The following is a 15,325-nucleotide window of genomic DNA, read 5'->3' on the forward strand; positions in this document are numbered from 1 at the left end:
TGTGCGGGTCCATTTGGTTTCATTTTACGCTCTCAAGAGTTACATTATTGTTAATCATCTGCAAGAAGTCTACACAATTTGGAAAATGTAGAAGAATTGTTATTTTGATCAGCGTTTGCCAAATGCATGTAATTGTAGACAAAATATTATCCAACGACAACAAAATATTCTTTAGTTTTGGGTCTGAGAGGCTAAATGTCATCAAATGGTGGTCCTGTGGCTGAAATGCAAAATAAATAATGGGCCTTGATATGAAAAGGGTTGAAAACCACTGGACTAGACGCATTTATTACAATTCTATTCTGTGTTTACGTCCTACTAAACTGAAGTGAGCCTAGTTGGGCTGAACATACGATGTAATCAGAGACCAATAGTTCCTTATCACATTTAAGGCAAAAGTAAGTAAATAAGTAATCACTGATTTATTTGAATAATTTCCTCAAACAAAAAATGAATTTAAAAAACACACAGCTGACAGAATTAATGGAATCCCTAAATAATTCACAATTCACATTCAATTAATTGTTATCACTTACATAGCAATGAATACAAAAACACAACAAACTCAGTCACTGTCACTGTCACTGCGTGCGTGCGTGCGTGCGTGCGTGCGTGCGTGCGTGCGTGCGTGCGTGCGTGCGTGCGTGCGTGCGTGCGTTTTTCTACTACCGTAATCAGTGCATGTTTTTCTCCTGTAGTTCTGGCATTATCCAATAGATGGAGGACTGACTCCAAATAGCACCAGGATCTGTTTCCCCAACATTCTCATCATGCTATACTTTACTTTACTGCTTCATGCTACATACATGCTACTGCTACATTTCCCTCAAGGATCCAATTTTCTATTATCGTAATTAAATTAAGACTGAGGAGGATACTACAAACAATGTACCATTATGGAATGTGTCCATAAATGACATAACTCGAAACAAAAGACAAGTATAATGAAATCCTAGCTATACAATTACATACTGACACAGAAGGCAATTGATTTAGTTAACGTGTGTGTGTGTGTGTGTGTGTGTGTGTGTGTGTGTGTGTGTGTGTGTGTGTGCGTGCGTGCGTGCGTGCGTGCGTGCGTGCGTGCGTGCGTGCGCGTGTGTGTGTGCTTTTTGTCCTCAAGTGGATACTGTGGCTGTAGAATAGGACTGAAGCCTCTGGTGCCTCTTGTCTCTCGTGGCAGGGCGCTCATCTTTCCCGGCCTTCTGGATGGAAAAGCACCTGAGATGTGGAGGAGAAAGTGAGACTGGTTACAGTCTGAAACCCAGAGGATAACTGTACATACAACCATACTTAAATTAACTACATTATAACCCTGGCGTCCCAATTTTGGGGCGTGTTATTAATGTAGTTGTGTTCAACTCAGGTTCAGGAGTAAAGACCACCCTCTGCTTATCACGGCCACTCCCCGTTCTCAAAAGCTTATCTACCACACACTCAGTCATTAGGCAATCCCTGTTCACAATCACCCGTATCCACTACACCTGCCTCCACTCACCACAGCCAATCCTTGCTGCAATCACCACAGTATAAATACACCTGTGATCTCTCGACTGGCTTGTCTGTACTGCTTCACAACAGACCAAGCATGGGTCGTGAGTATACTGCTCTTGCAGATCGGCTGTTTCTGCCATTCACTGCTTTCAAAATTCATCGTCCTCCTCCACCCCAACCTCCTCCTCGATTCTTGCTCTTCCTTCTGTCTCTATTTCTCTAGGAACCCAGGGTGGGCACTGGGCAGTGACGGAGCAGGGATGACCGATCGCTCTCTCCGAGTAGAGCAACGATGGCCGTCAGCTCCCGAGACTTATCCCCCACCCAGAGTCTCGCCCTAACCCATGGGTTCCTCACCCCATTCCACATTCATCTCATTTCGTTTCAACTCAGACAGTTTAAGCCCTTATTTTATTATCAGGGTGCAAGTAAAAAAGCGACGTTTCGATGTTACATCTTTGTCAGGTCATCCCCTTTCTCCTAGTAGTTGTGGATGTTGCAGCTTATCAGCTTATATTTGACAAAAGTTGAAACTCGGCTTCAATCAGTATCAGATCGATATATGTACCAATCCACTGAGGAGATAAATGCATGAGAATGGCCACGTAAACTGTATAGAAGTCCTTGTCTGCCGATTGGTCGTTATGTGACTATGTTGCTGATTGATTGCTACTAAATCAAAGTCCTTTAAGTTTATAGCGGTGGTTTTCAACCATTTTCAGGACCATTATTTGTTCGGCATTTAAGCCACAGACCACAATTTGATGAGATCAAAAGTTGATCACAATGACAATGACTAATTGTGTAGACTTCTTGTAAATTAAATGGCCTAATGCAGGTATGTAACAATAATTTAACTCTTGAGATTGTAAAATGAAACCAAATGGACCCAGGGTCCATTTGGTTTCATTTTACGCTCTCAAGAGTTAAAGATCTATAAGGGTCCATTTTGTTCCCAACTCTCCATCATTTAGCTGGGGGGACCACCTGGAACCCCCTCAAGGACCACTGGTTGAGAACCACTGCTTTATAACTTTGCACCGTTGCCCCATCTCTCAATCTGCTGTGTGTGTGTGTGTGTGTGTGTGTGTGTGTGTGTGTGTGTGTGTGTGTGTGTGTGTGTGTGTGTGTGTGTGTGTGTGTGTGTGTGTGTGTGTGTGTGTGTGTGTGTGTGTGTGTGCCACTGTTCCAATGAGTCACTCCCCCTGTTTCCACCCACTGCTATTTTAATTCACAGAAATGCTAATAAACTGCAAACATTTTGGGAGAAAGTGAAGAATCTAGTACTAGTTGCCTTGGGAACCAACAGTTCCTGAGCCATGTGGCCCATATACTGTAGGTCAGGAGCCTACTGTATTTCCTGTTTCTGTAAAGTGAGGCGACTTGATCTACAAGTAGGCTACACCCCCTGGACATGACGCTAGTATGTCATAGGGACTCACCCCAAACTCCGACCCTTGCTGAGGATATTTGGTACCATATTTATTATGTTTGGTATGACTTGGCTTATTGGCTATAGGATATTACCTAGCTCTGGTCCATAGCAGGTCAAATTTAGAGCTATGTTACTGTCGACTTCCGGGGCTCGCATAAATGCAGACCAGCCTCTCCTCTGTGGTGAAAATAAAAATAATGTTTTACCTACTGACCAATACAAAGACGGGTTGTGTAATTAGAAAGCCTACTTTCCTTAGTGAGTAGGTAAAACATTATTTTTATTTTCGCTAGAGAGGAGAGGCTGGTCTGCATTTCATGTGAGGCAGGAAGCCAATCATTACCATAGCCTTAATGCAACGGCAGCAAGAGCAGTAAGGCAATTTTTTTTCTTCAAATATAGCAAAATTAGCTGATCTACAAGCTCAAAACGCGGCGCACTGTGACAGGTTTTGAGCTTGTAGATCGGCTATGTTTACTAAGACAATAATATGCAATGTGGCCCTCTGGAGTGAGAGTGGAAATATAGTGGCCCTCTGGAGTGAGAGTGGAAATATAGTGGCCCTCTCCATCGTCAAGGTGCCCAGCCCTGCTCTAACCACAACGTGCGCAATTTGAGATTTGATTATTGGTCAACCGACTGAAGAACATTGAAGAGGACAGACAGAAGGACAGACAGAAAGACAGTTTTCTTCATGCAATATTTTTATTTTATATTTTATTAATGTATAATGATACAGTAGGATAGGGCAGTAGGATTGATAGTAGGATAATAGTAGGTTAGTAGTAATTTGACAGTATGATAGTAGGATAGGAAAAGTGTTCCTTTAACTGTTACATACCAAATGCACAGGGGTTTATGCTGAGTGTATGTTAGGACAAAGCACATGTCTTCTACCTGAAGACAAAGACAGATAGAGTCTGACTATTTTTGAGTGGTACAACCACTCCAAGGAACAGCAATGTCCGTCCTAACCTATGTGACTATGTTTAGAGTACCAGTAGGGGCAAAAGAGAGAGAGATAGTGTTGCACTGTTGCCTGCTAATTACAGAGAGAGAGGCGAGGTGAGTTGCACCACTCAGTTCACACGGGTGTGATTTTTTGTCTTTAGAGTAGACACAATCTTTAGGATGTTGACTGAAGTCTGGAATTAGTGCGGAAGGAAGGAAGGAAGGAACAGACAGACAGACAGACAGACAGACAGACGGACGGACAGACATGTCCATTCATTCATTCATTCATTCATTCATTGAGCGGTTGGCCTCATTGACAGACACATGCAACATGGCTACCTAGCGAAGGCCTTGGCCACCAGGTAGGCCAGCTCGGCCACGTTGAGCACCATGCAGATGGAGGATGTGGTGGCCATGAACACGGTGAAGATGGTCTTCTCGGTGGGCCGGGAGACGAAGCAGTCCACCAGGTTGGGGCAGGGCCACTGGTCACACTGCACCATCCGCGGCATGTGGAAGCCGTCGTACACCATGTACAGTGCACACCTGCAGGGGACGTCGTGCAGAGAATGTTAAGAGAGACGGGAGGCTGAAAAAAATAGCGAAAATAGCAGATCTACAAGCTCTCAACACGTCGCGCTGCGACGCGTTGAGAGCTTGTAGATCTGCTATTCTCGAGGCACAACCCAGCACTTTTTTAGCTACTGGAGATGTGCCGTGTGTCGTAGATTTCTAAACAACTTATTTCAGCGTAAAATGCTACGGTTCAGAAAAGGCCAATTCTCCTGAATGCTGCCTTCGGGCATGGCATGGATAAAGTGGGCATTTGCATTTCTTCCACCGTAGTAAACGCTGCATTCATGGTCAGGAGAGGGCAGTTGTTTTACAGACGGGTAGAAGGACAGGGGCTGAAGGCCCCTTTGATGTCTGTGTGTGCACGTGCACGTGCCTGCACACCTGCGTGAAAGAAGGAAGGACACAGGGTGGGTGCCACCGCTGCTATCTCCTGACCACTCACAGGTTTCAACATACGGATATATTGACCTTATGCAGACCGCGGCCATCTTGCCAGCAAGGTGCTAACTAGGTGCAACTTCCCATTGACAGCCCTTTCATCCAAACAGAAAAGTCATATCTGATTGTATTAAACGACGTCAAACTCACCAACATTGCAGCTGTACGAAAATTATCCTCTTTCTATCTGCAATGTGTTTGTTTCATAAAAGTCCCCTGTAGACATGTTATGAGCAACTTCCTGTCAAGAAATTCCTTGCAGGTGGGTTTTTTTTCCTAAGTGTCGGTGTTTGTAAGCGCTCGTTGAATATCACTCAACGGCCCGTGCGTGCCACCTGTTTTGAATTTGCACATAATGCAGGAGGCAGCAGGAGGTTGCTTTACTGATAACGAATACGTGCTTCCAAACTCCAATGCGGCTAAGATGGCCGCTGTCTGCATATAGTCAATTGACAGTAAAGAGCTGAGGCAAACACTGCTTACATGAACACTCCTTCCAACAGCAATCTGACCACCAGGCTAAAGGCGTATGTCCACCAGAGGGCGCCAGCCAGCGGGAGTCTCCTCTTCTTCAAGCTCTCAAGCTCTGTATGCTCTGACTTGCTGAGGAACATACTCCGTCCAGAGCCCTGCCAATATGATACGATGACATATAATAATGAAGTATAAAGTCACTTAAGGGTTGGGGATGCATCTGTGTCACCTTATAGCTTTAAACCCACTTTAACCATTAGTTTAAACGTCATATGTTGAAAAATAGCAGATCTACAAGCTCATAGCGTGGCACTTGGTGGCCGTGCTGCAAGCTTGTAGATCTGCTCTTTCACAGCGACCGTTTTTAACTCAAATATTTGCTTCTGGGTCGGTCCCTGGAACAACATATATTCAGATGGGGGTCTGCGGCCAAATACTGTATATTCCAGTCATATACATTCCATCATTCTGGGGCTCCTTGACATGAAATTATATATAGAAACATGATATAGAAACACAGGTTTTTCAGAAAACTGTTAGGATTTAGATGACATTTTGTATAGAATCTGGTCTCAGGTCAAAATGGGTTAAAGGAAATAATACGTAGCTTGCGGAGTTAGTTCAGTCAGATATACGCGAGCGGCTTCATGCTATGCTCAAGGGTGCATAAATATACTCAAGGGGTCCACATTACTATGTGGGTGTATTCAGTGTTTGCCACCCACATGTCATTCGCTGATGTGGCAGTCAGCTGACCAATTGGGCGGGGTATTTAAGCTCACCTAGACTGCATGCTTCTTCCTGCCTTCCTTCTGCATATGGTTCCTGGTTGTTGCCAAGGACTGTCTAAAGAGGACGAGACGCGAAGACCGTACGGGCGACGCCATGTTGCTTATGGTGCTCCATGGAAGGAAAGAAACATGCGCAATGGGCTATATGCAGCCAACACTTCCGCGTTCAGCTTACTTGGTCTCAACTGCGCATGTTTCTTTCCTTCCATGGAGCACCATAAGCAACATGGCGTCGCCTGTACGGTCTTCGCGTCTCGTCCTCTTTAGACAGTCCTTGGTTGTTGCTATGTGATGTTTGCGCCCACCACCACCACCACTTCCACCACCACCACCACCCCAGCACCACTGGTGGGCTCTGTTATTTATTGTTTATCTATCTCCCTGCTCTTAATGTTTAATGATGGTGTTTACTTGTACTGAGCAGGGAGAAAAATGTAGCAAAGCAATGCCAAGATACAATATTATATGCACACTTGTATTCTCATTCTATAATACATATTGGTTAAATCTATTTGTGAGTTATCTGAGATTTGTTAGTGGCAGCAGCGGTCGTACCTCCAGGATTCTCTTCTTATCGCGGTGGTTCCGGTAAGCCACGTACATAGCAACGAGGAGGGTGGGTGTGGAGACCACGATGAGCTGAAGGCACCACAGGCGGATGTGGGAGACGGGGAAGAAATGATCGTAGCAGACGTTCTCACAACCAGGCTGAATAAGGGAGACCGAGAGAGAGAGAGAGATACTATTATTATCTACTATTATTGCTGCTAAATCATGATCCTGAAAATAATCATCTCTCCAAGATGTGGTGCTGTATGGATGGAGGGGTAGAACGGATATCGATGAATGAGTAGGCTGGCCAGAAGAGATTATTATTATTATTTTTTTCAAAGGGTAAGTAGAGACATTGTATGCAATGTTACAGTGATACTACTACCCCTTGTTTTTATACTTTCTGCCACAACTCCCTTTGCTTCCACCCCTCCGCAAAGCCTGAAGAGATTATTATTACGTTTTGGGTTGGGGTTTTTTTCTGCCTTTATTTGATAGGGTACAGCAGGGGTGCCCACACTTTTTTGACTTGAGAGCTACTTTCAAAATGACAAGCTCAACAAGAAAAAAATATTATACCATTGCTGAAAATAGTTTAATATGTACCTGAGGGGGCTTTGGAATAGCAGGGCTGGCGTTACATACAAGACAAATACACTTGGAATGGGAAATAGAGGGGGATAAATGGAATATGTCAAGTTTTTTGTATTTAATTTGTAATGCTACCAACGTTTTTGTGCACAGCAACACTCTTGAAAACAAAATATTGCATTGTGGGTTTGAGCTTTTGATGTCAATCACCTTTTTTTTTACATTTAAATTAAATATTCTTCAGGGGCATGTCATGTGATCTACCTGCACAGCCTTTGTGATCTACTGGTAGATCGCGATCTATCTTTTGGGCACCCCTGGGGTACAGTAAGCTGACAGGAAATGGGGGAGAGAGAGAAGGGCAGTGACACGCAGCAAAGGTCGTCGGGTTAGCAGCCTCGGTGAGAATAGATGAGATTTTCAAAAAGCACATGAAATTGCAAATAAAAATAGCACGACACCGTCGTACAACAAAGCTTAACCACTTAAACCCTACGATCGATGCCCCCTCCAGATTTCTATCCTTGGCCTCCTCCTTTTTTTGCGCTATACCCCTATCAGCAGATCTACACTACACACATACGGGCAGACGCAAAGATACAGTCTACCATTCATTGTCAATGGAAGCCAGCGACATGACGATGCAATGCATTGTCAATGGAAGCCAGCGACATGACGATGCAATGCATTGTCAATGGAAGCCAGCGACATGACAATGCAAAGATACAGTCTACCATTCATTGTCAATGGAAGCACAGCGACATGACGACGCAAATATATAGTCTACCATTCATTGTCAATGGAAGCACAGCGACATGACGATGCAAAGATACGGTCTACCATTCATTGTCAATGGAAGCCAGCGACATGACGATGCAAAGATACAGTCTACCATTCATTGTCAATGGAAGCCAGCGACATGACGATGCAAAGATACAGTCTACCATTCATTGTCAATGGAAGCCAGCGACATGACAATGCAAAGATACAGTCTACCATTCATTGTCAATGGAAGCCAGCGACATGACGATGCAAAGATACAGTCTACCATTCATTGTCAATGGAAGCCAGCGACATGACGATGCAAAGATACAGTCTACCATTCATTGTCAATGGAAGCCAGCGACATGACAATGCAAATATACAGTCTACCATTCATTGTCAATGGAAGCCAGCGACATGACGATGCAAAGATACAGTCTACCATTCATTGTCAATGGAAGCCAGCGACATGACAATGCAAATATACAGTCTACCATTCATTGTCAATGGAAGCCAGCGACATGACGATGCAATTCATTGTCAATGGAAGCCAGCGACATGACGACGCAAAGATACAGTCTACCATTCATTGTCAATGGAAGCCAGCGACATGACGATGCAATTCATTGTCAATGGAAGCACAGTGACATGACGATGCAAAGATACAGTCTACCATTCATTGTCAATGGAAGCCAGCGACATGACGATGCAAAGATACAGTCTACCATTCATTGTCAATGGAAGCCAGCGACATGACAATGCAAAGATACAGTCTACCATTCATTGTCAATGGAAGCCAGCGACATGACGATGCAAATATACAGTCTACCATTCATTGTCAATGGAAGCACAGCGACATGACGACGCAAAGATACAGTCTACCATTCCTTGTCAATGGAAGCCAGCGACATGACGATGCAAAGATACAGTCTACCATTCATTGTCAATGGAAGCCAGCGACATGACGATGCAAAGATACAGTCTACCATTCATTGTCAATGGAAGCCAGCGACATGACGATGCAAAGACGCGCAATGACGCATGTAGCTGCTTTAATGGTACTCCCATTCGTCTTTGCGTCGTTGCGTGGTGAGTGTTTGCATTTTATGACATGCCCGGAAAACGGATCACATGGTTAATTCTATCATTTTTATCCCACGATTTTGCAACCCATTTTTTCACCCAGTGTCAATTATCTAATATAATCCTGGGCTCTACACTCCCTCCGCCAACCTGGGGAGAGCAACGGACTGACCTCATGCTTCCTTCAATGCATGAGCGTCCAAGTCGCTTCTTTTCACCTGACAGGGGGGAGTTTCCCTGGTTGGACGTAGCGCGTGGAAGAAGGACTTTATTCCAACCAGGATTACTGCATGTTTTTGTGAGGGTATCTACCCTTGGGGGCACGGGGAGAACATGTGAGGGTACCTACCCTTGGGGGCACGGGGAGCACATGTGAGGGTACCTACCCTAGGGGACACAGGGAGAACATGCAAAGAAAGGCCCTTTCGCCAACCCCACCTATAGGGTATGGGCACTGATGACGCGGAGGAGAGAACGCGCCCACAGCGGGAATCGAACCCAGGACCTTCTATCTGTGAGGCGACAGCACTATACCGCCTAAACAGCTTTTTACAACGAACCCACCCCGCCCCTCCCATGTCGGCTACTACCTGTAGTGTAACCTCGCGTCACCAGGCTTTCTGTGTTCCGAAATCGCTGTGTGAACCGGTCTGGAGCGGATAGAAAAATACGTCATGTTGTAGTTCACTGATTTGTAGTCATCAGGCAGGAAACCACAAGGCGGAATAAGAAGTACCCATTCATAGCACTGATTCCGCCTTGTGCTTTCCTGCCAGATGACTACAAATCATTGACCACAACATGACGAAAGTTACCATCCGCTCCCGTCGACCGGATCATGAACCCCTGAAATGGAACGCTGCCCACCCAGGGCTACCTGTAGTGTGTTGCAGGTGAAGTCGGACTGCTCGTCGCCCCAGACGCTCTCCGCAGCCACCACCAGCACCAGGACGCGGAAGATGGACAGCACCGACAGCCAGATCTTCCCCAGGCTCGTAGAGTGTTTGTTCACTCCTACCAGCTGGGCATACAGCGTAGGCCAAGAAGACATGCTGTACGCAAAGAACAAGGTGAGAGGGAAGGAAAGGGCCAGGGGGGAGTTAAGTGTTCGATATTATTGACACATGTTATTTCAACGCTGCATAGTGCACAAGGGTGCATTTGGTGAATTAACACACTCATTATTGATTGATTGATTGATTGATTGATTGATTGATTGATTGAAGAATGTATTAACATATTGGAGAATTACAGTACATTTCAAGCACAACTCAATACAAAACTGTTAACTGTGGACGACACCATATCATAAAGCATTACACTTGTTTACAATAGGGTCCACCATGTTCAATTCATCATAACATTTAGACCTACAAATAAACTGTATATAGCCAAAAACAGGGAATCATACTGTAGGTTCCCCTTGAGAGCGGTTTTGAAGGAGTCAAGGGATTCACATTAGGTCGCATTAGGTCATTGGTTCCCAAACTTTTTCATGTCAAGGACTCCCAAATTGACACTAATTAGCCCGCAGACCCCCATGTGAAAATATATGCCAGGGACCCCCAAAAGAGAAGATTTTTATGGTTCTAGCAGTGATTCTCAACCATTTTAATTTCAAGCACCAGCAGTTTGACATGCATTTTTATCTCTGGGACCCCAATTTATATTGTAAAATCAATGTTAATTTAACTCTGAGACTGTACAAATGGAACCAAATGGACCTGTTAGGGGTACACTCTAGAGTTACAGACCCATAAAGGGTCCATTTGGTTCCAACTATCATTTAGCTGGAACTCCCTCAAGGACCCCTGGGGGAACCACTCATGTGGCAGTACAGTACAGTACAGTACAGTACAGTACAGTACAGTACAGTACAGTACAGTACAGTACAGTACAGTACAGTACAGTACAGTACCACTCTGTTCAGACAGGTCTGCTTTTTTGGTATTGGATCTTTAAAACTACAATAATGTATCGGTTCAATATGTTTGCAACTGTTTTCTGTTTAACAAAAACGACAAATAATAAGGAGATGGCTCTAGATATTTAGACTTACAAAGAACAATTTTGTAAAAGGTTCCATTTTTTTGTTCTTGCTTGTAAATCGCTCTGGATTAAGAGCGTCTGCCAAATGCCTACATTGTAAAAAATTGTAAATTGTTCTGTACAGAACAATGTCTTCAGTGAAGTTCCACGAGGAGAATCCCGTTTAAGCTCACCAGAGACCTGAGTTTGAAAGGCTCCATTATATCAGGGAGTCTTTGAAGAACCGTTTTCAAAGACGAAGTCAAACTAAACGAGAACACCATAATGAAGACAGGAAGACAGGGAATGAAATGAAATGAGAAGAGGGTAGAGGGGAGAGAGAGAGAGACAGAGAGAGAGAGAGAGAGAGAGAGTTTACAGAGAGAGAAACTAAAAAAGAGAAGAGAGAAGAGAGAGATGGGTTCAAAAGGAATTAAATGAAGAGTAGGAGGGAAGAGAGCTGTGGAGGAGAGAGAGACACACACACACACGCATGCACGCACACACGCACGCACGCAGACAGACAGACAGACAGACAGAGAGTGAAGAGAGCAGTGCCAACATTCATGTGAACTGATGAACCTCTCAGCCCACTCCTGTGTTGTACTGGACTGAACTGGGCCCACTCATATAACCACTGTACATACAGTACAGCTACAAACCTGCCTACTACACTACAGACTGTACAACCCACACATATACGTACCCTATGGCTTCTCATTCACATTCAAGATACATGACACGACGCCGTAAAAACTTCAATGTTCATTTAGAACTCAAGCAGCAACACTATACATTGAATGGAACCAAATTCTGAATTAAATGAACAGCTTCTACTGTTGTTTACTGAACGAAGACTGCACTGATATTAGTATTGTAATGTACAGTATCTGTATGTCTGTGTTTTTGTCTCTGCACACAACCAGGGACGTGCACACATAGACGGATGTCAAAAGGGTCTTGAGCCCCTGCCCTTTTACCCGTCTGTAAAACAACTGCCCTCTCCAGACCACGAATGCAGCATTTACTACATGGTGAAAGAAATGCAAATGCCTTCCTCCCCTTTCCATGCCATGCTGGAAGGCAGCATTCAGGAGAATTGCTTTATTTCCCGAAGTCTCCTGAACTTCAGCGCAGCATTTTGCGTTGAACTAATTTGTTTCGAAATCCATGTCGTACGCCTGCATCTCCAGTAGATAAAGAGTGCAGGGCTGAGCCTTGAAAATAGCTGATCTACAAGCTCGTAGATCTGCTATTTTCGCTATTTTTGTCCAAAAGTGCCCTCTTACGGGATTTCAGCCCCTGCCCCTCTAACACTATCTGCACGTGCCTGCACACAACAGTCAGTATAGCTACTATTCCCAATTTGCATTTAAAGCTATAATTATCACTTTGGCGTCTCAATAACAGCATTATCTTCTTATGCTTTTATGAATGACAACTTTGATATTGCATATTCATCCTACAGCATTTTTTACAGGCCTACCTGAATGTGCATGTATAGGTATTAGGTCACCTATACAACTGTAAAAAACCTATAATAGCTGCATCACCAAATATGTATTAATTAAGTATTATTATTATTATATGTAATAATAATAATAATAATTAATAATAATGAAACAAGCAAAACATTTCATTAAATAATAAGAAAATTAAATTGAAACCATCCTACTACCATCCTGCAGCTGCTTCAGGCTAGAATAGATCCCTGCATGCTCAAAATGTATTAAATTAAACTGCTGTTGCAAATAAGGCATGGGTGTAGCCTATTTATAATTTATATTCTGTTAAAGTAAACTAACACACTAGTATATATACACTCACTCACCTTTGGCTGGGAAATTCAGGATGTATCCATGTCAATATTCCAAAGTTTTACACCTAACAGGTAGATGGTAGGTCACATTAGTATCACTATTAATGACATATAGAACTTTTGATGAACAAAAACTTAGAAGTGGTCCTTTCTTAATTTGTGATCGCGTGCACACAGCAGACTGCAGCACAGATAAGATCAGGTGAGGAGGGTACGTGCGCGCAAGGGTTTTTCTGCCGTTGACAAGTGGTCGAAGGAAGAGTTTCGATCCCCCCCCGCACACACGCACACACACGCACACACGCGTACACGCTGGAGGCAAGGCTGCACTCAGTGCACTGTGATTGGTTAGCTAGTTGTCATGGCAACTCTACAATAAATCCGGCCAAGCAGAATATGACTGAACAATTTGGAATTGGACATATATAAAGATATTATTTGATATTATAAATAACAACAAAAAATTAGACAGTAGCCTTCATTATTGAGGCATGATGGCTTTAGTCAAACAAACTCATATTGTTTTCTAAAAACCAACAACAAGCCAATCACAATGTGATCAACACCCCAGGCTATGGGATTTAAATTATACAGAACTAAAAAGGAGGGAAAAAAACAAAAGCAAATGCAAAACTACATCAGATGCTGATAGAAGGTAATGTTTTCCACAATAATAATTTCAATTTGAGAAAAACATACCAAGATATGTGGCGAAGAATGAGAGGAGACAAACTTTTCTGACATTCTTTCTTCTATGTTTATTATAGCCTACTGCTTTTTCTGTTTTTACAATATAAATTGGGCGTCCCAGAGATATAAATCAATGCCATTAAATGGGGGTCCGTAGACTAATGCTTGTCAAACTGGGGGTCCTTGAGAAATTAAACGGGTTGAGAATCACTGCTAGAGCTGTAAAAGTCTTCTCTTCTCGGGGTCCCTGGCATATGTTTTCAAATGGGGGTCCGCGGGGCTAATTAGTGTCAATTTGGGGGTCCTTGACATGAAAATGTTTGGGAACCACTGGTATACAGTATATAAGTCTGGGATTTGTATGAACAAAGTTATTTTGTTCTGTAAAAGTTAATGATGGGATAGGTGAGGGATCCAGGGAGAGGGAACTCTTGAGCTGTTTTGAGTGCAGAAAGTCAATGAGACTGCATGGCTGCTCAGGCAAGAGACAATGCAAATGAGCCAATTAAGCTCTTACAAGCTTTATCTCTTTATATATAAGTATTATTATTATTATTATTATTATTTGTATTATTATTATTTTTATTATTTATTACTGTTTTTTGTCATTGTTTTTTTTGTTTTTTATTATTATTAATTTTATGTCTCTTATTTTACCCCCTTTTAAGTTGTTTATTAATTATTTCTGTGAACATAACCATGTGATCCCTTTCTTTGTATCTTAGTTACTCAACCTATTGGTTTTATACCTGTATATATGTTGTGTTTATCTTAGTTATGTACTCAACTTATTGGTTTTATACATAATTTATGTTGTTTGTATGTCTGGCCTCGTGGGGAAAGATGGTGGGTGGGTGGGGAGGATTGGGAAAGGAGTTGTGGGAGAAAATATAAAAACAAAGAGTTGTATTTTCTTTCTGTGAAACTTGCATAATATGATGTCATACTCTTTGAATAAAAAGTATTTAAAAAAAAGAAATAGAGAGACAATGCAACACTGTCCTTCTGATCAGAGCGAATAAGAACTCAAAGGGAACACAACAAGCAAACTGAAGCCTAAATCACATGTGATGTCCTGAAGGACTTGTGCTGGTGATGTGTGATGATCAAAATAACAATTATTTTACATTCTCTAATGGTGCTTAGAGACTTCTTGTAAATTAAAGTAATGCAAATGTTTAACAATAATTTAACTCTTGAGAGCGTGAAATGAAACCAAATGGACCTGGGCTGGAAGGGTCCATTTGGTTACATTTTTATACACTCAAGAGTTAAAGATCTAGAAGGGTCCATTTGGTTACAAACTTTCCATCATTTAGCTGGGGACCACCTGGAACTCCCTCAAGGACCACTGGTGGTCCCCGGACCACTGGTTGAAAACCACTGATATAGAGTTAACTTGTACCTTATTCTATAAGTTGCTATTAAAGAGCATTGGTTTAACTGCTGGAATGTTCACAGCAAAACCAGAGTGTCAATTTGGTAACCGGTAATGTGGGCACCTGAGACCTTAAGGCTATTTATTTTATTTATTTATTCATGATAATGTTTGCCAAGGTGTTAGGGCATAGGTTTAATGATGGTATAGCCAGACATGACATGATGGCAGACAGACAAAGAGAACATCCTGGAAGGAAG

At 42.9% G+C, this 15,325-nt stretch overlaps 1 protein-coding gene across 1 annotated transcript; it reads right to left on the minus strand.

Moving 5' to 3' along the window:
• Nucleotides 1–1,101: 1,101 nt before the first annotated feature.
• LOC306917097 (gap junction beta-2 protein-like) lies at nt 1,102–13,154 on the minus strand. Its single transcript, XM_079495224.1, has 6 exons — nt 13,010–13,154; nt 10,028–10,202; nt 6,718–6,870; nt 5,381–5,526; nt 4,223–4,429; nt 1,102–1,221 (listed from the first exon to the last, which is right to left on the minus strand). Exons 2-6 carry the CDS (start codon nt 10,199–10,201, stop codon nt 1,119–1,121), a joined length of 783 nt encoding a protein of 260 aa, XP_079351350.1. The 5' UTR covers nt 10,202; nt 13,010–13,154; the 3' UTR covers nt 1,102–1,118.
• Between the last annotated feature and the right edge of the window lie 2,171 nt (nt 13,155–15,325).

This window comes from Electrona antarctica (assembly GCF_951216825.1).
Source record: "Electrona antarctica genome assembly, chromosome: 24".
Taxonomy (NCBI): domain Eukaryota; kingdom Metazoa; phylum Chordata; class Actinopteri; order Myctophiformes; family Myctophidae; genus Electrona; species Electrona antarctica.

What these genes read in the sequence shown, in the direction of transcription:
- LOC306917097 (XM_079495224.1), bottom strand. Translation starts at nt 10,201, where the DNA reads ATGTCTTCTTGGCCTACGCTGTATGCCCAGCTGGTAGGAGTGAACAAA. An exon ending in ATAAGAAGAGAATCCTGGAG is followed by an intron (nt 5,527 to 6,717) that starts GTACGACCGCTG and finishes TCATATTGGCAG; the next exon opens with GGCTCTGGACGGAGTATGTT. An exon ending in GTGGCCAAGGCCTTCGCTAG is followed by an intron (nt 1,222 to 4,222) that starts GTAGCCATGTTG and finishes TCCACATCTCAG; the next exon opens with GTGCTTTTCCATCCAGAAGG.